Consider the following 27,773-nt stretch of genomic DNA (forward strand, 5'->3'; position numbering starts at 1 on the left):
CAACTTGACCTGTTCGCCATCTTCTAAACCAAAAGCATGTTGTATTTTATCTTCAATCTTCATCTTGTTACATTTATTTAAATTTGAAAATACAACTAAACTAGTACTTTTACAAATAGAAATAAATTTAAATACAATACTATGAAAATGAAAAATAAATATAAATATAATACAACTTTGGCTTCAAAATGGCCTTAATAATACAAATAATCAACATGACATAATATTGCCATAATCAACAATCACAACAATCATACATAGGCCGGGGCATTATGGGCTATGTGTGCAATCACAATTCTAATAACTACATTATTAAAAACTATGTATGGCTTGTCCATGGTTACAATGCATGTGTACAACCATGAAATAAAATAAACAATAATTATTCAAGCCATAATAAATAAATTCAAAATTTATAACAGTGATATTTTTCAGATCTTAATTGTGCCTCATGAGGTTTAATTTAAAAAAAAAACATGTTGAAACTATGAAAAAATTTATTTTTACTTTTTTTTACCAATTCATCACAAAACTAGATCTGAGAAAATGACGTGACAATTAAAATGGTGTAAAAGCGGCTCTGATACCACTGATGGAAAACCGTGTGTACTTTCAAAACAAATTAACGCAACGGATAGTTAAAATAAACTTATTTTACATTACAAAACATACACACAATTAATGGTTCCATTAGATCCAGTTACACCACTAATAATTGTCAAAATATATAAATTCACAAAGTGAGTAAACGATATACCTTTCTTGTAGAACTGGGTTGATGGAGAGAAACTCACGATCAAAAGTATGACCGTCTCTTTGGATAGTCCACACTACACTTCAAGCGATCGTCAATGGATGCTAGTCCAATACCCAAGTAACAAATTAATCAACCCTTGATTAATTGTGTGAAACAATTAATATGATGATACTCCGTAAATATTTGGCTTAAGACTTCTCAAAATGAATCAAAAGAAACTTGATGTTGCTTTATTCTAATTTTAGACAATAACTAATTTGAAGCTTTTATTTTTGTTGTTGTTTACGTTGAACCAAAAACAACAGAAAATAGATTACTCTCTTTGGTTTCTTTCCTTGACTCCCTTTTTAAAAACAAAGACCACATCTCTGTATATATATGGAATAAAGTGGTACACTCTTAATTTTTATATTATGGAGTAAGTAACCAACTTCAAAATTATTGGAGGAAAAAGAAATTGCAACTAACAAATTTTTGTTTCTTTTCTTTTCTTTTTTCTTTTCACTTATGCTTTAGCTTTTGTTTGCTACTAACAAATTACATTTGTAAATTAATTTAAACAATTAATCAATTTAATGTAATTACATTTATTTTATTACTTAAGTAATATATATATATATATATATATATATATATATATATATATATATATATATATATATAATATATATATAGTATATTAACGTCTAGGTGTATATATGTGTGACCCCGAAGGCTCAAATGAATTTAGTCATATAGTTATATGTTGTACCTTGCACATTAATCTTTCAGAATTGGACAGCGATCAGTGATGGGAGAGGTAATAACCACTATACTCTACTAACGTGCTTGCATATTTATATCTTTAAGTTATAAGAGGTTTTGATATAGTTAACCATAGTGTTATCTAAAGGCGATGGGCCTTTCACAAAATGAGAGATAAATGTTGGTGTAATTTTGGGCGGGTTGGCGAATTGGGTAAATTGTCAACCCAGAGGTTGGTTTTATTATACATATTTACAAGTATTGTACATGTAAAAAAGGCTCGACTTTCTTTTTGATATTTCTTAAAATACATTGCTTGCTCATATAGATCACTGGATAGATAGATTTCAATACCTGTTTGATCATTTAACCACTTAGTTACATGCTTATTGAACAACCAACCATTAAAAATTGCATTAATCTAAATAAGGATGCTCGTGATAAAAGGGTCAAGCCCGTGGTTGAATGTGGATGTCGTTATTTTAGAATGGGTAATATGTCGAGCAGAATTCATATAGATTCTTTTTGAGTTTGATATTCGTCAATATGAAATTTGGATACGTGCAGACATAATTTATTTTAACATGATCATTTAGTAAATTGAGCAGAATTTTGGCCACCAATAACCAACCTGAAGCTTTGCAAGTATGGCTATGACAGGTGTCGTATTCTAATTGTTATACTTCTTCACCTTCTTTTACTATTCGTGAAATGCAAATTCTTATAACTCATGAATCATGATTGCCACTTAAAAATTGTTGTCAAGCTTAAATGTTGTTGCTTTGAGATGTAGGGAATAATATGTTAGGTATACTACCATGTATGCCTAAATACTTATGTTCTAAAATACAGAGATATTGTTTGTGGAGTTATACAATTGCTAATAAACTTTCACTTTTATTGAAATAATGTTCATATTTTGGGTGTTCGTTTAGAGACTACACCGAATTCAACATTTTCACTATTCAAATTTAGCTAAATGGTATCAAGTTTAATTTAACAAGATTACCAATTTAAGGTTTTTCAATCTTTATCAAAGTATACCTTATGATTGATGTGGATGAGCCCATTCTATGGTAGGCTCTAGGGTAACCCACCATATTTCATATCACAATATGATTACTGCAATACCATACTGTCCTCTTAACTGCATTTTTGCGTTGGTACATTGCATGAATAACATTGAATGGTTAATGCAAAAGACACTGAAAAAAGAAGTTAAGTTTGGGATCAATTAATGTTAACACTCACACAAACACAGAAAAGTCTGAATGTTTCTTTACTTTCTTTGACCCTCCACAAGTGCTTGAAGATCAGGATGACATTGACGAAGAGGACGTAAGATCCTTATTTAATGCTCATTTTTGGCCGTTGTTGAGAGGTTATATTGTCGATCGGCTAACTTATGAATGAGTCGATTTTTATTATACTTCATTTCATTATGTTATTTCATAGTGGCAATTTGGGCTGCTGAGGTATGTGCTATGGTATAAGTAGAACCAGAAGAAGATACCCAAATGTGTCAAAGAGAGGCAACTTCATAATAATTTAATCAGTCTATTGAAAGTAGTTTACGAATGGATATGCTTTTTAACAGAAGTAATGCGTTTATTAGGTACCTACCGAGTCTACAACATCCAAGAAGAAAAAGGACTAAACTCCATAAAAAATAAGAAAGCAGCAGTGATCTTGAAGACCGTATTGTATAGATGCAGTGACCTTTGAAGACCGTATTGTATAGATATAGAATGTTTTTTTCTATCTCACTCACATGTAGTTGTTTTAATTATAATATACAGTAATCATTCTTTTAGTGTCATGGAGCACTTTACGAATGGAGATGCTATTACGTACCTACTTGATCATTGTAATTGTATCATACAGCTAATCGGTACTAATATTAACGTTTTTAAATACTATTTTATAGAGATACCGTGCAACACACGGGCTCTTAAATCTAGTATATATGTGTGTATATATATATGTGTGTATATATATGTGTATATATATGTGTGTATATATATGTGTGTGTGTATATATATATATATATATATATATATATATATATTAGTTATAGTTATAAAAACAAATCCATATTTTAGAACTGTAAGCTCTTAAAAATAGTTGAACAACACCTGGGCTAGTAGCAGCTTTAAATTATAAATATACAAACAGTTAACAAGAGTTGCATAAAAGAATACAAAAGTAAAGCAGAATGACAAAAACAGAAAACTTCTGTATACATTATGACCCAGTAAAGTTATATAAAAAAAAGCTTCATTCTCCAGATTAAAAAGGCAGAGAATTGAAACAATAAGCCTTAAGAGAACCTCGGTTTAGGGGTAGGCGAGTTCATTTGATGATTATAGGAACGAGTCGTTTGTGTACATTGATGATTGCTGTTGCTTTCTAAAGGCGATGCACATTGTGAAAGATTCAAGTTTCCATCATGAATAAGTAATGTTTCATACTCTTCTAAAATCTTCACAACTTGCCGGAATTCAGGCCTTTTGCGTGGATTAGAAGACCAACATTGCTCTATTAAACTTTTCATAGCCGCAGGACATTCAGTTGGAATACGCGGTCGTAGTTTCTACAAGATTTCAAACGAAAAATTCTCATGATCCATAACTTATTATGTAACTAAACAATATCCTCCCTTCGTCACATAAAAAGTATCCACCTTACTATTTATATCCGTCTCAAAATAATTGTCCATATGCAAAACATATCCAAGATATATCGTTAAACTTCCCAATTTACCCTAATTTACTACTCATAGTTATTTATTTTTTAAATAAATTCAGTCAAACTTACCTTGAATATAAGGGCAAAACTGACATTTGTCACACATTTCTTAAATCCAACAAAAATTCCAAGGAAACATTCTTTTTTGGGAAGGAGGGAGTAAGAAAAATTTTAATAATAAAATTTTTTGCTTCGCCTTTCAAAAAAAAAAAAAAAAAACAAAAATTCCAAGGAAACATTCTTTTTTGGGAAGGAGGTAAGAAATATGCAAAAATTACCGTATGCACGACAGCAAAAGCTGCCTGAATAGGGGTCATATCTTTATAGGGTATGGTCCCGGCCAACATTTGCCATAAAATGAGTCCAAATCCGTATAGGTCAACCTTACGGCCATACGGAGTCTTTTTGATCATCTCGGGTGCCATCCAACGATAAGTTCCTGGATCATCGAATACAACATCACAATTCCCCTCTTCACAACTTATTCCAAAATCAGCAACCTTTAACTGAAAATCTTGTGTTATTAGTATGTTTTCGGGCTTCAAATCCCTATGAATAATGCCTTGTGAATGAACATATTCCATGCCACGAGCAATATCTAAAGCCATCCTAATAATCTTTTCAAAAGATAGACTCTCTTTGTCTTCTACGTCACTCTCCTCAAGTTTATGCAAGTAAGCCCTCAACGAACCCTTTGAAAGATATTCGGTGATAACACACAAGATAGGTGGTTGTCTACCCGCTGCTACAAACTGTCAACCCCAAAAGTAAATGAATTTTGTTTAGCAAAATAGTGATTAAATATGATTTGTAAGAGCGTAAATGTTGGAGCGAATAAGTTAATTGTGAATCCCACATCGGATATGAAAAAAAAAAAAAAAAAAAAACAAATCTATAGTCAAAAGTTTATGGGAACCTCCATCTACTACCAATTGATTTAATTGATTTTAGAGTACTAAGGGACTCGTGAGCTTATATATTATACATGTTGTTGGGCCTAAAAACGATCCTACAGTAGTTGTAGCCTTTTAAAAAAAAAGGTTGTGACATGTTTTTCAAAACGCCATCATGAAAATGCAAAAGCTGCATTGTAAACATATACCTTGATGACATTTTGGTGTTGGAGACGAGATAAAAGAGCAACTTCTCGAACAAATTGATTTTCTAACCGAATTGCTAGTTTTTCATCTTCATCATGCACCCTCGTAATCTTAACTGCAACGTTTTCATCTTCGTACACTCCATGGTAAAGCTGACTATGTGCCCCATGAGCAAATTTAAACCCAAGAAAAAGTTTTGAAAGATCAACCATTTCATAATCATCTACGTCTAATGAAGTAACTCTTCCTCCAACACAATCAAATAACTTCGACCAAGAAGGCGTCCTTTTCCTTGTTCTTTTGTCATGAAGCTTTGTTGAACTAAAACATCTTGGAAGAGGAGAACATATCGAAGGTGACCTAAAATCAAGCATTGACTTTCCACGCGTTAACCTTTTACCTTTAGGTTCTTGTTCACTTTTTAGTCTTTCGATATGCGTGTTTTGATCAGAATTTATCTCAATACTATCGCTACCATGTTCTTGATCGATATTTACAATAACGCCAGAAGGGGTAGGTTGCATCCTGCGATTGGATTTGGCTTAATGTCAAAATCCTATCGAGCACCTGCTCGTTTAAACCATGCTCATACAAAACACATTAACTTTGATCAAATGGAGAAGCTTTTAGGTATAGGAGAAGTTTCAGCCTATTTTTGTCATCAGTTTACAAGTTAATGTTAGATGTTTACAGTATCAATAATTGGAAGTTTATTACACACAATATAAGTCATTTCAGTCGACTGTTAATGCATAATGTCATATGTTTTGGTGCAGTTAATCCTAAAGTTTTGCTAACAGGGAATTTCATGAAATAAAATCGCTGGATAACTTTTTTTCCAATAAAGATTTCTGAAACTATATCATTATTTTTATGCGAAATTTAAAAGTAAAAATAGACGGGTCAAAAGCACCTTATAATTTCATATCTTGACAACATTGTTTACTTAACCCAAATTGACTCTTTGTGCCTCCATATTTGTATGAACCAAATATTCATGAAAATTTTCAATTTTTTGCTAAAATCAACAGCATAAGTGTCTAAATGCATGATTAAATACCAAATCTCATGGATAACATAGATAATGCGATATACATTTGATTAATTCAACATATAGGTATGCATATATCTAATTAAATTTTTATAAATCATCTCAGGATATATGTAACCTAAAAGGCACATCAAACATTTTTGGTCGAAAGAAAGAGTCATTTATTTAACAAAGCCTGAAAATTATAAAGATAAAGATTTATAATTTAAAAAAAAAAACCATCAAGAACATACCAAAAAGGATTTGATGACCTCCAGAGAGAATCTGCAACCAACACAATGAAAAAGAAAACTTTTTTTTTCTTTTGTTGGTTGATAAAAACACCTTTTTATAATCAAAATCTTTATCTCAATTCCTCATCTCCTCTCACATTCAAGAATTTTTCAAAAGTCTGAGAGAAAACAGAGGATGAGAGAGGCAAAAATTGAAGAATGATAGCAGCTTCCTTCAAAGTGTAATCAATTTCTGTTTACAAAACTACCTAAAAAATCCTATAGGAATATAAATTCAATTGAATTAAATGATAATTTAGGTAGACCTTTGAAGGGTTCTTGGTATTATTTTTGGAGGTCAACAAAAGGAGAACCTAGGAAAAACAAATATATATGGTCCATCTTTATATTGTTTTAGTTAATATATGATCATATTATATCATGGTCTTTAAAAAAATACTTTTTTCTTTTAAATTGTCCATAAAAATATCCTTGGATGATATTTATTGGTAAGATAGTTGACAAAATATCTAAACAAGTTTAAAGAAGTTATAATTAATATTCTATCTGTTCCTTTATTAGTTCTTCATTACCATCACAATACTTTTAGACTAGACCTTACAAACACAACACAAAGTTTAATCATTAAATTCTAAGGCCCTGTTTGGCTCATGGATTCCGGCGTAATTGGAATTGAACAACATTCAATTCCAATTCAACCGGAATTCCATTTAACTCTGTTAGCCAAACACGGGTTAAATTCCACAAAAAGATGTTTAATCCACCACGTATGAATAGCACTTCATTCTATAGGTATTTCCAAGACCCCTTTGAACATAATTATCATTATAGAAATCGATGGTTTTCTTGTTTCCAAACATACTGCATACTTTCAGTCTGCGTTATGATGCTTAAGTTATTTTTAACCGTCGAAGAGTTTTAATTTAGATAAACTAATTCTCAACCTTAAGAATGCAGTTTTCTGAGGGTGTTTTGAAATCCTTCAACAACACTCGTTCATATAATTCTCTTCAGTTGGTGAGTGGCCGTACATATTTAATCAATAGTCCACTTTTGAACGAGCTATTATTATATATCATATCATATGCAATAACACATTTTAGGTTCTTAAGAATATGATCTAGTGATATTCTATTTGACAGAACTAAATGGCTAGTTTTGTTTTGTACCAAGATAAAATGACTCGCTCTTATATTATGTTGATTTTAATTAATTATAATGGATAATGGATAATGGATAATGGATAAAAAAGTGAAGTATTTTTCTAAGTAAACTAGCAATAAAAAGAAAAAATTGATAACCTCACATTCTTTTTTTTTTTTTTTGAACGGCATTTTTTGACATCAGTAGATCATTTATTTCAACGACCCTCTTCATTTGCACGTAACACACATATTCGGGCGGAAATCCGAACCCGATCGACGGTACCCCGGAACACATCCATTCGGGCAGTGGTCCGGGTAGAGGTCCGTGAACGAATCCGGTAAAACCTCCCTATAGGGTCAATATATACCACCATTATTGGTGTTCAATTGGTTTAAAGAAAATCATGTCATCCCTAAGGATCGAACACATGACCTCTCCCTATCACATGACATAAAGTACAAAGGGATATGAATACCACCAGAAGGTTATCTAAACATACATAATACAATGTCGTGTAAGTCAATAAACAAACGTTATTCAACGAGGTACTTTACTACACCTATTGACCTTGAATTTGTGTCAATCCTTAAACTAAATAATTGAGGTAACTATTTCTACCCATTAACTTATAAATAATCACTGCAGGTTGTTGGAGATATGGCGAACTTTAAACAATTAGAGGGAAGATTCTAGGAAACTCACACGAAGCTCCCACGAAGTTGTTAGAAACTCACATGTAGCTTCTACGAAGCTGTCAGGAAACTCACATGTAGCTTCCATGAAGCTGTCAGGAAACTCACATGAAGCTTCAAGGAACTGTTTTTAGCTTACTCTTTAAACCATTCTATAAATAGATCCTCTTGTAACTCATTGTAAAACACCACAAATATTCAGTAAATACATTCTCTAGTTGGTCCGTGGACTAAAGCAATCACAACGATTGCATATAACCACGTTATCTCTTGTGTCGATTTACATTTCTTGCATTTATAATCTTTCGTTCATTAAGTGGGTTAGTAATCTTGTAGAATTACTATCGGTGAGTGATCTTGTTGAATCACTTGCGTTGTTTTGGGTCCTAATATCCTTACAACTGGTATCAGAGCAAAAGGTTTCGTTAAGGGAACGATGGCGGAAGACGGAAAGTTTAGAATCGACCGATTCGATGGGAGAGACTTTGGCTTTTGGAAGATGCAAATTGAAGATTACTTGTATCAAAAGAAGCTACATAAACTTCTGTTAGAGACCAAGCCCGAAAGCATGAGCGATGCCGATTGGACGCTTTTGGATCGTCAAGCTTTGGGTGCGATTCGTCTTTCACTTGCTAAGAACGTTGCATACAACGTTGTGAATGAGAAGACGACGTTTGCTTGCTTGAAAGCACTCTCTAAAATGTATGAGAAACCTACCGCTTCTAATAAGGTTTATCTCATGCGACAATTGTTCAATACGAAGATGAAGGAAGGTACGAGTGCAACGGATCATATCAACGAGTTCAACAACATCATATCGAGGTTAGCTGTAGTGACCCGAACTTTTCCATGTTTATATATATTAATTGAGATTGATATTTACATGATTAAATGTTTCCAACATGTTAAGCAATCAAACTTGTTAAGACTTGATTAATTGAAATATGTTTCATATAGACAATTGACCACCCAAGTTGACCGGCGATTCACGAACGTTAAAACTTGTAAAAACGACATGACGATATATATATATGGATATGCATATGGTTAACATGAGATTATGATAAGTAAGTATCTCCATAAGTATATTAACAATGAGTTATATACATATAAACAAGACTACTAACTTAAGGATTTCGAAACGAGACATATATGTAACGATTATCGTTGTAACGACATTTAAATGTATATATATCATATTAAGATATATTAATATATCATAATATCATGATAATATAATAATTTAACATCTCATTAGATATAATAAACAATGGGTTAACAACATTAATTGAGATCGTTAACTTAAAGGTTTCAAAACAACACTTACATGTAACGACTAACGATGACTTAACGACTCAGTTAAAATGTATATACATGTAGTGTATTTAGATGTATTAAAATACTTTTGGAAGACTTCAAGACATATATCAAAACACTCATACTTAACGAAAATGGTTACAGTTACTTTCCCATTCTTTTCTTTCATCAAGAATTCTAGTCGTATTCTTACCCGTATTATACACAGCTTCAAAACATACTTACTATGGGTATATACCAATAGGAACTAGCATGGGATTCCACTCTTGATTATGTCATGTATGACTAATCAATTTTAACTTCTGCCATGAGCTAGTCAACTAACTAGAACTCCTTTTAACCCCACTCACCACTCACCAATTACCACTCATCATTCACTCCATTTCACTTCCAATTCTCTTTCTAATTCTCTCTCAACACACACACACTATTATGAACGTATTTTTCCAGTAGTTAATCATCATCTTCATCAAAAATCACTTCAAAAATCAAGCTATAATCATCATAGGAAGAACACTTCAAGAACACTTCAAAAATCCCTTCAAGTTTACTAATTTACTTCCAAGCTTTCTAATCCATTCCAAGTAATCATCTAAGATCAAGAAACCTTTGTTATATACAGTAGGTTATCATTCTAATACAAGGTAATAATCATATTCAAACTTTGGTTCAATTTCTATAACTATAACAATCTTATTTCAAGTGATGATCTTACTTGAACTTGTTTTCGTGTCATGATTCTGCTTCAAGAACTTCGAGCCATCCAAGATCCTTTGAAGCTAGATCATTTCTTGTCACTTCCAGTAGGTTTACCTACTAAACTTGAGGTAGTAATGATGTTCATAACATCATTCGATTCATATATATAAAACTATCTTATTCGAAGGTTTAAACTTTTAATTACTAGAACATAGTTTAGTTAATTCTAAACTTGTTCGCAAACAAAAGTTAATCCTTCTAACTTGACTTTTAAAATCAACTAAACACATGTTCTATATCTATATGATATGCTAACTTAATGATTTAAAACCTGAAAACACGAAAAACACCGTAAAACCGGATTTACGCCGTCGTAGTAACACCGCGGGCTGTTTTGGGTTAGTTAATTAAAAACTATGATAAACTTTGATTTAAAAGTTGTTATTCTGAGAAAATGATTTTTATTATGAACATGAAACTATATCCAAAAATTATGTTTAAACTCAAAGTGGAAGTATGTTTTCTAAAATGGTCATCTAGACGTCGTTCTTTCGACTGAAATGACTACCTTTACAAAAACGACTTGTAACTTATTTTTCCAACTATAAACCTATACTTTTTCTATTTATATTCATAAAATATAGTTCAATATGAAACCATAGCAATTTGATTCACTCAAAACGGATTTAAAATGAAAAAGTTATGGGTAAAACAAGATTGGATAATTTTTCTCATTTTAGCTACGTGAAAATTGGTAACAAATCTATTCCAACCATAACTTAATCAACTTGTATTGTATATTATGTAATCTTGAGATACCATAGACACGTATACAATGTTTCGACCTATCATGTCGACACATCTATATATATTTCGGAACAACCATAGACACTCTATATGTGAATGTTGGAGTTAGCTATACAGGGTTGAGGTTGATTCCAAAATATATATAGTTTGAGTTGTGATCAATACTGAGATACGTATACACTGGGTCGTGGATTGATTCAAGATAATATTTATCGATTTATTTCTGTACATCTAACTGTGGACAACTAGTTGTAGGTTACTAACGAGGACAGCTGACTTAATAAACTTAAAACATCAAAATATATTAAAAGTGTTGTAAATATATTTTGAACATACTTTGATATATATGTATATATTGTTATAGGTTCGTGAATCAACCAGTGGCCAAGTCTTACTTCCCGACGAAGTAAAAATCTGTGAAAGTGAGTTATAGTCCCACTTTTAAAATCTAATATTTTTGGGATGAGAATACATGCAGGTTTTATAAATGATTTACAAAATAGACACAAGTACGTGAAACTACATTCTATGGTTGAATTATCAAAATCGAATATGCCCCTTTTTATTAAGTCTGGTAATCTAAGAATTAGGGAACAGACACCCTAATTGACGCGAATCCTAAAGATAGATCTATTGGGCCTAACATGAAATGTCCCGTTCTTATTGATTAAAAACGTTCCCTATTAATTGATTTCGTTGCGAGGTTTTGACCTCTATATGAGACGTTTTTCAAATACTGCATTCATTTTAAAACAAACCATAACCTTTATTTCATCAATAAAGGTTTAAAAAGCTTTACGTAGATTATCAAATAATGATAATCTAAAATATCCTGTTTACACACGACCATTACATAATGGTTTGCAATACAAATATGTTACAACAAAATATGTTTCTTGAATGCAGTTTTTACACAATATCATACAAGCATGGACTCCAAATCTTGTCCTTATTTAAGTATGCGACAGCGGAAGCTCTTAATAGTCACCTGAGAATAAACATGCTTAAAACGTCAACAAAAATGTTGGTGAGTTATAGGTTTAACCTATATATATCAAATCGTAACAATAGACCACAAGATTTCATATTTCAATACACATCCCATACATAGAGATAAAAATCATTCATATGGTGAACACCTGGTAATCGACATTAACAAGATGCATATATAAGAATATCCCCATCATTCCGGGACACCCTTCGGATATGATATAAATTTCGAAGTACTAAAGCATCCGGTACTTTGGATGGGGTTTGTTAGGCCCAATAGGTCTATCTTTAGGATTCGCGTCAATTAGGGTGTCTGTTCCCTAATTCTTAGATTACCAGACTTAATAAAAAGGGGCATATTCAATTTCGATAATTCAACCATAGAATGTAGTTTCACGTACTTGTGTCTATTTTGTAAATCATTTATAAAACCTGCATGTATTCTCATCCCAAAAATATTAGATTTTAAAAGTGGGACTATAACTCACTTTCACAGATTTTTACTTCGTCGGGAAGTAAGACTTGGCCACTGGTTGATTCACGAACCTATAACAATATATACATATATATCAAAGTATGTTCAAAATATATTTACAACACTTTTAATATATTTTGATGTTTTAAGTTTATTAAGTCAGCTGTCCTCGTTAGTAACCTACAACTAGTTGTCCACAGTTAGATGTACAGAAATAAATCGATAAATATTATCTTGAATCAATCCACGACCCAGTGTATACGTATCTCAGTATTGATCACAACTCAAACTATATATATTTTGGAATCAACCTCAACCCTGTATAGCTAACTCCAACATTCACATATAGAGTGTCTGTGGTTGTTCCGAAATATATATAGATGTGTCGACATGATAGGTCGAAACATTGTATACGTGTCTATGGTATCTCAAGATTACATAATATACAATACAAGTTGATTAAGTTTTGGTTGGAATAGATTTGTTACCAATTTTCACGTAGCTAAAATGAGAAAAATTATCCAATCTTGTTTTACCCATAACTTCTTCATTTTAAATCCGTTTTGAGTGAATCAAATTGCTATGGTTTCATATTGAACTCTATTTTATGAATCTAAACAGAAAAAGTATAGGTTTATAGTTGGAAAAATAAGTTACAAGTCGTTTTTGTAAAGGTAGTCATTTCAGTCGAAAGAACGACGTCTAGATGACCATTTTAGAAAACATACTCCCACTTTGAGTTTAACCATAATTTTTGGATATAGTTTCATGTTCATAATAAAAATCATTTTCTCAGAATAACAACTTTTAAATCAAAGTTTATCATAGTTTTTAATTAACTAACCCAAAACAGCCCGCGGTGTTACTACAACGGCGTAAATCCGGTTTTACGGTGTTTTTCGTGTTTCCAGGTTTTAAATCATTAAGTTAGCATATCATATAGATATAGAATATGTGTTTAGTTGATTTTAAAAGTCAAGTTAGAAGGATTAACTTTTGTTTGCGAACAAGTTTAGAATTAACTAAACTATGTTCTAGTGATTACAAGTTTAAACCTTCGAATAAGATAGCTTTATATGTATGAATTGAATGATGTTATGAACATCATTACTACCTTAAGTTCCTTGGATAAACCTACTGGAAAAGAGAAAAATGGATCTAGCTTCAACGGATCCTTGGATGGCTCGAAGTTCTTGAAGCAGAATCATGACACGAAAACAAGTTCAAGTAAGATCATCACTTGAAATAAGATTGTTATAGTTATAGAAATTGAACCAAAGTTTGAATATGATTATTACCTTGTATTAGAATGATAACCTACTGTAAGAAACAAAGATTTCTTGAGGTTGGATGATCACCTTACAAGATTGGAAGTGAGCTAGCAAACTTGAAAGTATTCTTGATTTTATGTAACTAGAACTTGTAGAATATATGAAGAACACTTAGAACTTGAAGATAGAACTTGAGAGAGATCAATTAGATGAAGAAAATTGAAGAATGAAAGTGTTTGTAGGTGTTTTTGGTCGCTGGTGTATGGATTAGATATAAAGGATATGTAATTTTGTTTTCATGTAAATAAGTCATGAATGATTACTCATATTTTTGTAATTTTATGAGATATTTCATGCTAGTTGCCAAATGATGGTTCCCACATGTCTTAGGTGACTCAAATGGGCTGCTAAGAGCTGATCATTAGAGTGTATATACCAATAGTACATACATCTAAAATCTGTGTATTGTACGAGTACGAATACGGGTGCATACGAGTAGAATTGTTGATGAAACTGAACGAGGATGTAATTGTAAGCATTTTTGTTAAGTAGAAGTATTTTGATAAGTGTCTTGAAGTCTTTCAAAAGTGTATGAATACATATTAAAACACTACATGTATATACATTTTAACTGAGTCGTTAAGTCATCGTTAGTCGTTACATGTAAATGTTGTTTTGAAACCTTTAGGTTAACGATCTTGTTGAATGTTGTTAACCCATTGTTTATTATAACAAATTAGATGTTAAATTATTATATTATCATGATATTATAATATATAATATATCTTAGTATGATGTATATACAGTTAAATGTCGTTACAACGATAATCGTTACATATATGTCTCGTTTCGAAATCATTAAGTTAGTAGCCTTATTTTTACATATGTATTTCATTGTTAATACACTTAATAATATATTTACTTATCATTTAACATAATTAACCAAGTGTATCAATATCTTAATATGATTCATATGTACCTAGTAAGACGTTGTTATAACGATAATCGTTATATATATCGTTTTCGAGTTTCTTAAATTAATAGTCTCATTTTTATGTATATAACTCATTGTTAAAATACCTAATGAGATACATACTTATAATAAAAACATGTTAACTATATATATAACCATATATATGTCATCGTATAGTTTTTATAAGTTTTAACGTTCGTGAATCACCGGTCAACTTGGGTGGTCAATTGTCTATATGAAACATATTTCAATTAATCAAGTCTTAACAAGTTTGATTGCTTATAATGTTGGAAACATTTAATCATGTAAATATCAATCTCAATTAATATATATAAACATGGAAAAGTTCGGGTCACTACATAACAAACCCCATCCAAAGTACCGGATAAATTTATATCATATCCGAAGGGTGTCCCGGAATGATGGGGATATTCTTATATATGCATCTTGTTAATGTCAGTTACCAGGTGTTCACCATATGAATGATTTTTATCTCTATGTATGGGATGTGTATTGAAATATAAAATCTTGTGGTCTATTATTATGATTTGATATATATAGGTTAAACCTATAACTCACCAATATTTTTTTGACGTTTTAAGCATGTTTATTCTCAGGTGATTATTAAGAGCTTCCGCTGTCGCATACTTAAATAAGGACGAGATTTGGAGTCCATGCTTGTATGATATTGTGTAAAAACTGCATTCAAGAAACTTATTTTGTTGTAACATATTTGTATTGTAAACCATTATGTAATGGTCGTGTGTAAACAGGATATTTTAGATTATCATTATTTGATAATCTACGTAAAGCTTTTTAAACCTTTATTGATGAAATAAAGGTTATGGTTTGTTTTAAAATGAATGCAGTCTTTGAAAAACGTCTCATATAGATGTCAAAACCTCGCAACGAAATCAATTAATATGGAACGTTTTTAATCAATAAGAACGGGACATTTCATTAGCATCGGTAGATATTGTGTTTGATGATGAGTTAAAGGCACTAATCTTGCTTTCATCATTACCGGAAAGTTGGTCGGGTATGGTTACCGTAGTTAGTAGCTCTACAGGAACTACTAAGCTAGCGTTTGAAGGAATAACAGATTTAATTCTTGGTGAAGATACTCGTAGGAGAAACTCGGGGGAATCGACATCCGTTTCCTTGTTAAGTACCGACAACCGTGGTAGGAAATTTTATCGCGGTGAGAAGAAGGGTAGAAAGAAGTCTAAGAAGAGGTATCCATCGAAAGATAGAAGTTAAGCTGTTTGTTGGGGTTGCAATCAAAAAGGGCACTTTCAAAGGAATTGCAAAAATGGTTCCGCGAAAGGTGTAAACTTGGCCGAAGGGGAAAGTGATGATGCACTTTTGTGTAGTGTTGAAAATTCTATGGAGTCTTGGATTTTGGATTCGGGAGCTTCGTTTCATGCTACTCATGTCAAAAGCATGATGAAGAATTTTCGTTCATACCAAGGCAAGGTGAGATTGGCGGACAACAAGCAACTCAACATAGAGGGCATTGGAGATGTTGTTTTGAAGACTACTCTTGGTTCTAATTGGACTTTGAAGAACGTAAGGTACATTCCTAAATTGAAAAGGAAACTTGTAGTGACCCGTCCTAATCCACCTGGACAAGTCATCAACATCTGGTCTCATTGCGAGGTACTGACTTGAATATGCCATGTATGACTCCATATAATATCTTTAAAATGAGCAAATGCACAGCGGAAGATTTCTTTCATACCTGAGAATAAACATGCTTTTAAGTGTCAACCAAAGGTTGGTGAGTCCATATGTTTATCATAACAATCATTTCAATATATTAATAGACCACAAGATTTCTGTTTATAAATATATGTACACTCGCAAGTGTATAAAAGTATTCTATAAGTTGTAGGCACCCGGTAACAAGCCTTAACGTTCATGTTTTACCCTCTGAAGTACACCAGATCAGGTGTGTTTAAAATAACCTCGAAGTACTAAAGCATCCCATAGTCAGGATGGGGTTTGTCAGGCCCAATAGATCTATCTTTAGGATTCGCGCCTACCGTACATAGACAAGTAGTTTAATGTTACCAAGCTAAGGGTATATTTCTGGTTTAAACCCACATAGAATTGGTTTTAGTACTTGTGCCTATTTCGTAAAACATTTATAAAACAGCGCATGTATTCTCAGCCCAAAAATATATATTGCAAAAGCAAGTAAAAAGGGAGCAAATGAAACTCACCTAATGTATTTTGTAGTAAAAATACATATGACGACATTAAACAAGTGTAGGGTTGGCCTTGGATTCACGAACCTATATAATTTATACATATATTAACACATATAATTGTATTCGAACAAATTTATATATTAATATTCGTGATATAATTGTTATATTTTATAGTTTTTATTAATTAACTAAGTATATTTATTATATATATATACTTTTAAAAATATTATATATTTATGTTATATGTTTTAAATATATTTTTTTTATATAATTATTTATTTATTATAATATTAATAATAGGATTAGTATTAATACAAATGATACTTATAATAATAGTGATAATACGAAAAATAATGTTAATATTGATAATAAAAATGATAACAATACTAAAATATATAAAATTTTTAATAATGATAGTAATAATAATAAGATAAAAAGGTTGTATTATTTTTATAATAAAAATACTAATTTTGATAAAATTTCTTAATACTACTAATACTTAATAACAATGCTTGTTAATAAAAAATAATGTTAATAATAGTAATAATAATAATAATAATAATAATAATAATGATAATAATAATAACAATAATAATAATAATAATAATAATAATAATAATAATAATAATAATAATAATAATAATAATAATAATAATAATAATAATAATAATAATAATAATAATAATAATAATAATAATAAAAATTTTAGAATACAACCTTTGAAGGAACAAGCTTCTAAAAATTAAAACGTTACTGTCCGAACTCGAACCCGAGACGTCTCACTTAACAACAAACAACCCTAACCGTTCCTCTGCCCTTTTCATATCCAATTTAGTTAGGATGTTATTTTCTTTTATGTACATTTTCTGTTTTCATCTTCACAGCCCGTCAACATAAATGGGTCTCGGCCAAATTGCCTCACAAGCTTAATTAACAATTAATGGCTCAACAGCATTTTCATAAGTCCAATTAGCAGAACCCACTTAACAAACCCAAATAACAAACACCTATAGCATCTGTGTCATCGAAGGTTTTTGATATCGGGTAGCAGTAACTAGAAACAGCAACTTCGATTTCAGGTTTGCAACAACAGCAATCGATCAAGTAGCAGCAGTCTTCTTTGTAACAGTAATCGATCAAGCAGCAGCAGTCTTCTTTGTTCAATCTCATTGTATTATGTATCACTATCATCTTATCATCCTTACTTACATAAAATCACGATCAACATGATTATTATATCCAGATCGCCTTCATCCCGACTCATATCAATTCGTTACAAGGTCGGAAGGCATAAGCAGGTTACATGGTCTAATGTTTTCATGGCCCAATCCCATTTGACAAGTTAACGGCCCAACAGCAAAATAAAATAAAGTTTACAGCCCAAGGAGGATTAACAACTTAATCCGTATAGCTGTCTTTAGAAAGGAGAAAAAAAATATAACATAAAGTGTCGGTGTATAGAATTGTATAGAAACTAAGCCGCCCCTTTTATCTTTATCATTATAATATAATATAATATACCGTTAATATATCAAGTGGGTTTCTTTTTCTTTTTTTTTATTTTATTTACACGTCTTGATCATTATCATTGTGTCACCCACTTATTCATCATCATCAATAGAGCATCACTGTCTATCCTCTCGCTATAACAGTTAAACAAAAGAAGGAATAGCAGCTGCAGTTTTCGTGGGTTGTTTCTGAACAGAAAGACTCGACTATAGCAGCTGAATTTATTCAAGGTTTATGTTGTTTCGATGGTGGTGTGTGGCTGGCTTCGTATGAGATAAAAAAAACAACTATAAAGGTGATGGGTATATTAAAGGTGGTGAAATCGATGGGGTGTTCGATGGAGTAGAAGGAACATGGTTAGCAATTTACAGCCTGAAACAGTAACAGAAAGATAATTTGCAGGTTTATGATTGGTAGTGGTCATAGTAATCGAGCAAGAAATTGATGGTATTGTGGTATTGAGTTCGTAGCACAGAATCATTAAACTAAAGAAAAATATAGATGATGATGGAGGTTTTTGGGTCTGCTCAAAACAGAATAGAAACAGTAGGGTGGTGGTTTGGGTGTGGTAGAACAGAATATAGCCGATGGTGGTGGTCATGGCTAGTTGGTGATGGTAGTCGGAACACAACAACACAACAATGGGTTAAAGCAGGTGATTATGGGTGTGGAGATGGTGAGAGAGATATTGAGGTGGCGGTGATTGTCATGATGTTCATGGTTGAAGAAAATAAAGGGAGAAAAAGAGTGACGGTTTAGTGAGGTTTGTAGAGTGGTGACCGGAGTCCGGTGGAGTGAGAGTGAAGGCCATAATGGAAGCTCTATGGTGGTTGTCGTACAAAGATGGTGACAGCCGTGGGTGATCGGATAGTGAAGTTGTAATCCTATAATATGCATATCTAGATGTATATGTATTATTACATATATAAAGAGAATAGATAGGTTACTCTATTTGAGTAGAAAGAAAGAGATTATTTAATAAAGGTAATGACCTGGATTTGGCTAGTACACGAAATAGATGCATACACAATTATTAGATAAGAGTTAAAATAATAGCATATAAAAGTCAAAAAGGATACAGTGCGACACTTGGAATATTAAGTTGATTCATTTCACCGAATCAATTGAGATCCTGAATATATTTAATAATATAAATAATATAATAATAATAATAAAATATTATTACTCATTTGATTATGAAATGAAACAGAATCGAATTTAAACAAGCACAGTTCTCCCAATAATGATTGTAATATAATTTAGGATTTAAACATGTTAAATTGCTAGACGTCACTATTTATGGATTAAATTCCGCACTCCTTTGTTAATCAGTGGCGAAAAGAAAATCTTAAATTTTTACATAAAATATATTTATTTATTTTTTAATATATATATTTTCTTTATGTATATATAGTTATGTTTTTAAATAATAATTATTATAATATCAATTTCATAACAATAACATTTAATGTTTCAATTTATACTTTCAATTATTATATATATATATATATATATATATATATATATATATATATATATATATATATATATATATATATATATATATATATACACACATATCTATTTACAAATAATTGTTCGTGAATAGTAAGAATATTGTCAAAGGTTAATGATAACATGAATACAGTTCATAAATTTTAAGACTCGGTTTAACAAACTTTGCTTATCGTGTCGAATTCATGTGAAGATTAGGTTTAAATTTGGTCGGAAATTTCCGGGTCGTCACAGCACCTACCCGTTAAAGAAATTTCGTCCCCGAAATTTGATTGAGGTCGTCATGGTTAACCATAAATATGTTTTCATGACAAATATGAGTTGATAAATAGAGTTTTGTCAATATTATGTAATATAGATAGAACGATTCGATTATGTGAAGCGTACGAATGAAGCTATCACAACAGAGTGAAATGAGAAAATAAAGATTCGCTTTAGCTTTTGGCGTAGTCACGTTTGAATTTCGGAATTCAAGGGATTTAAAAGAAAATCTATAAGATCTGATTCTTTGGGATTTATGGGAATTAAGATCTCTATAATTAAATGCGATTATCTGTCTCGATTGCTTTGTCTGGTATTTTCCCTATAAATAATCTTCTCCCGTTCCATTATTTCCACCACTCCAACACTTTCTTTTTCGATCCATACTTTCAATGATTGTGAATATGCTTAATCCAACTCTGGTTCCCAACCTCATTCTGGCTATCGCAACAATCATTCTTCTATTCCAACTTCCACTAGAGGAATCTGCTTTCTTCTACTTCGCCCTTGGGGTTATAGTATTTTTAGTTCTCCCGTGTCTTTATGTTGCGATAAACATTGACATATTTGTAATTTATGTGTGGTTATCGGGCGTTATATCCTCCCTTATATTTCGAAGCTCTATGCTTTTGTTTTCTCTTCCCGACTTCAAGTCAAGCGAATAATGGTTCAGAATTCGTAGATTTAGAATTTCGAATGATTATAATGTTCTAAGCAGGAAGGAACGTGATAGCACGATTTGATTTTCAAATTTATCACCATCACGGAAGATAGCACTATCAAGAATACATTTTCTTGATATGTTCAGAATGAAAGAGTTATGTAACATGGCACATGATAATGGTATGATTTACTTTGAATCATCATGTCTCATTAGAAACTCAGCATGACTTACTGTAATATAATCACGTTGGCCAAGCGCCATTAAATTATACTAACTCATGCTTCAATTCCCAACAATTCTCAACAATTCATTCCTAATTTATACTTAGATTTTTACGGAAGTTTCCAATATAATGAAATACAGATAGCACAAAGAGGTATATAATTTCGGCCGAGAATATTTATGAAAATATCCTCAAAAACATCAAAGATATTTATGATGATATTTTGGAATTTCTAAGTTCGAAGATTGATGAGAAAATTTTCCGCAAGATTTTAACGTGGGTACGGAGCAAAAATTCTCTAAGGATTTCATCGGATCCAGATTTACTTGGATTTTATAGAGTTTAGTCCTTGTATTTGTTCTTTGTTTCCTTCATGGTTAGTTCAATCCGTCTTTCGGTATCAAATTTTCTATCGAGCGTTCCCAATACTCCATTCTTTATTGTAGCGACCCGACCAAATCATGTTTGACGGCGCCGACTACTTCGGTCCCGTTGCGTGGTCATAAGTCTTTATTATGACTTTTGACCAAAATATGTCGCATTTATTTTATAAGAAAAAGGATGTTTCAAGTTAACAAATGTAGTTCGAAAGACTAGTTACATTACAATGTTTAACGTACGAATGAAACCTATGCGACACAATTTAAAGTAGTCAAAAGACGCTCCATCTATGCATGTATACTCGACATCCAACCAAGTATCAAAATGTAACGTCCTCCCAATAGGGTCTGGAAGAAACGTTACTAATATCAAATAAACCAACATATTATAATACGAGAACAATACTAAATGAGAAAATTTAACTTTATTGAGTACGCAGCGGAAAATGAAATGTCGTTACAATAATGGAAATAACGATAAAGTAATTGTTCATATGCAGAAGTAATAAATGCGATATCTCTTGATCCTAAGTCCAAGTAGCATCACATAAGTAGTAGATAAGAAAGCTTGAATCAAACAGCACCTGAGACAAAACATGCTAAAGTGTCAACCAAAAAGGTTGAGTGAAGTTCATAGGTTTAACAAAAGTAGTTATCGTTGTTTTTAGACCACAAGATTTAGTTGTAAAGTTGATCTCCCGCAGGATCAAAAAGTAGATCTCGCAGATCCAAAAGTTATGCCAGTGCGTGATATTTAGACTAAACGTTCAAGTTTGCCCCATGACAAGTTGTGTCTGTCCTTGTCGGTTTAAATTTCATTATCAAGTAATACAAAGACTGAGTCAAATGTATCGGGGACGTTACTCCCGATAGGCCTACCCCCAATAAATAAGCATGCCGCAGCACTTAAAAATATCACTGTAGGGACTTAGTCGGACGTAGCCGGGTATAGCATAGTTTTAGCAGTTGGTACTTGTGTCTAAATTGTAAATAGTAAAAGCAGCATGTGTCTCACCCCAAATAAGTTAAATAAGTTTGCTAGCAATAAAGAGTGGGGCTATGAATTCACCTTAGTAAGTAGAGAGAGTTATTCCTCGGAATAGAGAGTTGAACGAGTGAGCAGGAAAGTCAACCTATTGACATTTAAGAGTAGTTAAGTGTTTTGCCCATGTTTAAGTTTAAGTATGTGTTTAAGTATAGTTTGTTTTACTAAGTTTCTATTCCTAGTAAGTTACTATTTTTATAAAGTTTCTATTTTTAGAAAGTTTCTTATTTTACTAAGTTTCTATGACTAGAGAGTTTCTACTTTTATGAGTGTTTCCATTTTAGGATACTTGCCGTATTAGATAAGCTTCCAATCACCCCTTTCCCTTCGAATGGCTAATTTAGATCTAGGGGCTTGAGCCATAGGACCCTTTAAATCGGAAATCCAAACCCTCTGCCTAGAATCTCGTAGAAACCATTCGTCAAGAAAGTTCGAAGATCTATACATCTCTAATACATATCCCAAAATGTTTTTGTGCTACAATATAATTAGTAGGTTATAGGTGCTAGTAATAGTAATAGTGTATACATGTTAAGTACTAGTATAAGTAGTATTAGGGTTTCATTAATTAGGGTTAGTTAATTAAAGTAGTAATTAATAACTAGGGTTTAGTAATTAATGTCCTAGGGTTTCATAAATGTTTGGAGTTTAATTAATTAGGGTTTAAGAATTATAGTTTAGGTGTAATTAGGGTTTAAGGTTTTAATATGTATATGTATATATAATTCGTATATATATGTATATATATATATATAAAAATATTTTTTTTACATGTATATATGTATATATAAATCTAGGTGTGTTTATGTATATACTTATGAATAACAAGTTTATAATATGAATATGAATTATCAAAGATCAAAGTTTATGTAAATAGTTTAGGGTTTATGTTATACCTTTGAAGATTCAAGATAATTAACAAAGAAAAGATGAACACGATGAAGATGGAAGATCAAAGCCTTGAAAATCTTGAAGAACTCCTTGAAGATTCTTGAAGAACACGAAGAACAAGCTTGAAGATCCGAATACCACAAGAGAGGGAGAGGGAGAGATTGTTTTTGAGAGAGGATTTTGGTGTGATTTGTGAATGAGAAACTAGGTGTTTATATAGTGCAAGTATTAGAGTGTTAGTCAACATAAGGATGTTCTAATTAATGATTTTTATTTTGTTTTATAATTTTTAGTCAACAATAGGTGGTACTAGTTTATAATTAGTCAACATAAGGATGTACTAGTTTACACTTTATTTTTAGTCAACATAAGGATGTAAGATTTTTTTAGTCTCATTATTATTACTATTATTATTATTATTATTATTATTATTTTTACATTTACTACATGATAAGTATTATTTTCTTTTTACTAATTCATGACTTGTATATATTTAGTTCCCAATTGTTTTATTATTTATATAAATGTCACTTTTTATTTATTACTTATAGGTTATTAGTTATAATATTACATAAATGCATAAATTTTAATTAGCAGTGAGTGTCGACTAACAGTTTATTATTTTCATCTTTTATTAACTTGTCAATTTTTGTACAAAGTTAATTAATATGTTTTCTAACTCTTAACACTTAACAATTGTTGATTAAAGTTTAATCATTAAGTTTTAATTATATTGTTTGGGCTTTTAATATTGGAAAAATATAGAATGGAAAAAATGAGGGTCGTTATAGTACCTCCCCGTTATTGAAAACTTCGTCCCGAAGTTTTTAGGTAGTTTCCTCGTTTGCATCAGCAGTTGAGAAGAGATGGGGATATTTCCGTTTCATATGGTCTTTGCGTTCCCAGGTATATTCGGGGCCTCTACGCGAATTCCAACGGACTTTAACGATAGGTATATTGCTTTTACGCGTTTGTTTGACCTCTCCTTCCATGATTTCTATAGGTTATTCAACGAAGTGCATTTTATCATTAATGCGAATATCATTCAAAATGATGATGTTATACAAGTCATTTCAGTAAATTGGATACATGAAATGTGTTATGAATAGTACTGAGCTCATTTAAAACCTTGAGCATTTTATGCCACAATATTAGGGCAGACAAACAAAGAGGAGTTCGTGAAAATCACAGTCATGAAATTTGATAGAGATCTTCATTGTTTACAACAAGAATATTTTAATGATGACTATAAGTTGAAAAATAAAGTTTTATCACTATTGAATAATATGGATAAAACGATTCGTTTATAGGAAGAGTATAAATGAAGCTATCATAAAAGAGTGAAATGAGAAAATTAAATGTTCGCCTTAACTTTTGACGTAGTCACGATTGATTTCCGGAATTCAAGGAATTAAAGGAAATCTTCGTAATCTATAAGATTTGATTCTCCGGTATTTACAAAATTTTGAGATTTGTTTGATTAAATGCGGTGATTTGCCTCGATTGATGTGTTTGGAATTTTGCTATAAATTAGCTTCCTTCGTTTCATTATCTTCACCACTTCTATACTTTCTTTCTCAATTCAAACTTCCAAAAGATTAAGAAAATGCTTAATCCAGTTCTTATCCTGGTTATTATATTGACCATCTATGCAGTCATTCTTCTTTTTCTTTTACCGCCAGAGGAATCTGTTTACTTCTACTATGCTCTTGGGGTTATAGTGTTTTTAATTATCCCGTGTCTTTATATTGCTATACGCATTGATATACACGGTTTGTAATTTCGGAGTCGTTATCGGGCTTTATATTTTCCCTTATATGTCGGAGCTTTATGCTTTTGTTTCTTCTTCCCGACTTCAAGTCAAGCGAGTAATGGTCCAGAATTCATAGGTATGAAGTTTCGAATGATCATAATATATAAAGTAGAAAGGAAATGTAATAGCACGATTTGATTTGTCATATTACCAGAATATCCGGAAAAGACCGAATCATCAAGAAAAATATGTTCTTGATATATTTAGAGGTTAAATAGAATGTAAGAGTCGTGTAACATGGAAAATGATGATTATAAAATCTATGAATCATCATCTTCCATTAAAAACTTAGCATGACTTACTGTAATATAATCACGTTGGCCTGACGTCATTATATTATACTAACTCATGCTTCAATTCCCAACACTTCTTCAAAGCATTTATTATTTAAACTCGAATTTTACAGAATATAGAAACTAAAACAGTTTCCTTTATAAAGATATCGCAAAGAGATACTTAATTGCGGACATGAATCGTTATGAAGATATCTTTCGAAATATAGAGGATATTTATGATGATATTTTGGAATTTCTAAGTTCGAAAGTTGATGAAGAAAAATTTTCCGCAAGCTTTTAACATGACTTCGGAGCAAGATATTCTCTAAAGATTTCACCGGATCCAAAATTACCTGGATTCTTTGAATATAGGGTTTGACCCTTGTGTTTGTCCTTGGTCTCCTCCATGGTTAGCTCAATCCGTTTTTCAGTTCCAAATTTTCTTTTGAGCTTTTCCAACGTACCATTCTTTATTATCAAACTGTTGGCCCTTAAGACCATCTACAATTTTTCTGTTTCCTCTGCATTTAATGCAGCCATATTTGAATCATCGGTTATCAATCCGAAATGGTTTCAAGAAATTTCATTTTTAGATGATTAAACGCTGATTGCGATCGTCAAGATTCAAAGGATGTTTTCAAGAATTTTAAATTTGAAGTGTTTAAGCGTAAGATGCATCCATCAATGGATCTAACGGTTGACGAAGAAATGTTGTGATTTTCAAAAGTAAGGAATGGTAAGTTCGGTGGTTTGATTTGATAATTCATCATAGAATACGAATGAATATAATTCATGAATGTAGTGATCTTTAGGAAGATAACACTTGCTAAAGCTTTACTTAAGTTCCGATATGTCAAAATCAGAGTATGTAACTGAATTTGTATGAAAATGGTTTTTCTTTGGTGAACATATACATATATCATGTGAATGTAAGTAGTATAGTTAACAACTGCTGAATCAGAATGGAAGAATGTACAATGTAACATATTTATATGAGATATGAATATCTCTCGGGTTTTACCTACCCGTTAAAATATTTTTTACAATTAACAGTTTGTACAAAAGAGAAGATATACGTTCATATATGTATTCTTCAGATGTAATCATGGTTTTAATGAGCTAATATAATATTAAACTCATTTGATTTGCTGTTGAAACGAGAATAAATAATCTCCAAAACCTTAGAGATTTCATAATTGTCATGAAATATTTCGCTAATGAAGTTATGAATTAATACTTCATCGTTCATTGTTATTGATATACTTCGGTATATGATGTTGGTGCTCTTGGAATTCTTGTGAAATTCATAAGGCACTAATGATATTTTCTAGAAAGTTTCGAGTACATCGAAAATTAAAGTATACAATCAATCATATATTTGAGTAATACACTTGGTTTATTACGAAATGGAGTTTATTGTATTGAAGCAATGATTAACGATTGTTAAGTTATTAACAAAAGATGTACATCATAGCATATTGTGATATGAATTAACCATGTAGTACATACTAGTTAAGATTCACACGTAATAGCTTAGTACGAAAAGATTTATTATTGTTCCAATCCATATATATAAAGTATACATATGTAATTCTTCAGGAAGAATGAGTCAATACATCTTAACTCATTATTAATAATATTCCTTGGTATCTATGGGGCGTATGATGTTGATGTTTGAGGTACTGAGTGCGATGTTGAGGCGTGGAATGCGGATGTTGTCGTTGGTGAAGCTGGTGATGTTGGTGGTGATGTTGGTGGTGATGCCGATGGTACTGGTGGTACTGGTTATGCTGCTGGTGCTGCTGCTGGTGTTCGTAGGTTTCGCACCATATTCTCCAGAGCCACTACTTGAGCGCGAAGCTCGTTGACTTCTTCTATTATTCCGGGATGATTGGCGGTTCGGACAAGTGGATGAATAAGATCTAAAATTTTAGATATTATATATTCGTGACTGGATATCCTGGAAATGAGGGTGAAAATA

At 31.5% G+C, this 27,773-nt stretch overlaps 1 protein-coding gene across 1 annotated transcript; it reads right to left on the reverse strand.

Moving 5' to 3' along the window:
- Positions 1-3,821: 3,821 nt before the first annotated feature.
- Positions 3,822-5,873, reverse strand: LOC139841560 (serine/threonine/tyrosine-protein kinase HT1-like). The gene is made up of 3 exons (XM_071831770.1): positions 5,352-5,873; positions 4,528-5,001; positions 3,822-4,094 (listed from the first exon to the last, which is right to left on the reverse strand). Exons 1-3 carry the CDS (start codon positions 5,871-5,873, stop codon positions 3,822-3,824), a joined length of 1,269 nt encoding a protein of 422 aa, XP_071687871.1.
- Positions 5,874-27,773: the final 21,900 nt, after the last annotated feature.

Source organism: Rutidosis leptorrhynchoides, chromosome 4 (assembly GCF_046630445.1).
Source record: "Rutidosis leptorrhynchoides isolate AG116_Rl617_1_P2 chromosome 4, CSIRO_AGI_Rlap_v1, whole genome shotgun sequence".
Classification (NCBI taxonomy): domain Eukaryota; kingdom Viridiplantae; phylum Streptophyta; class Magnoliopsida; order Asterales; family Asteraceae; genus Rutidosis; species Rutidosis leptorrhynchoides.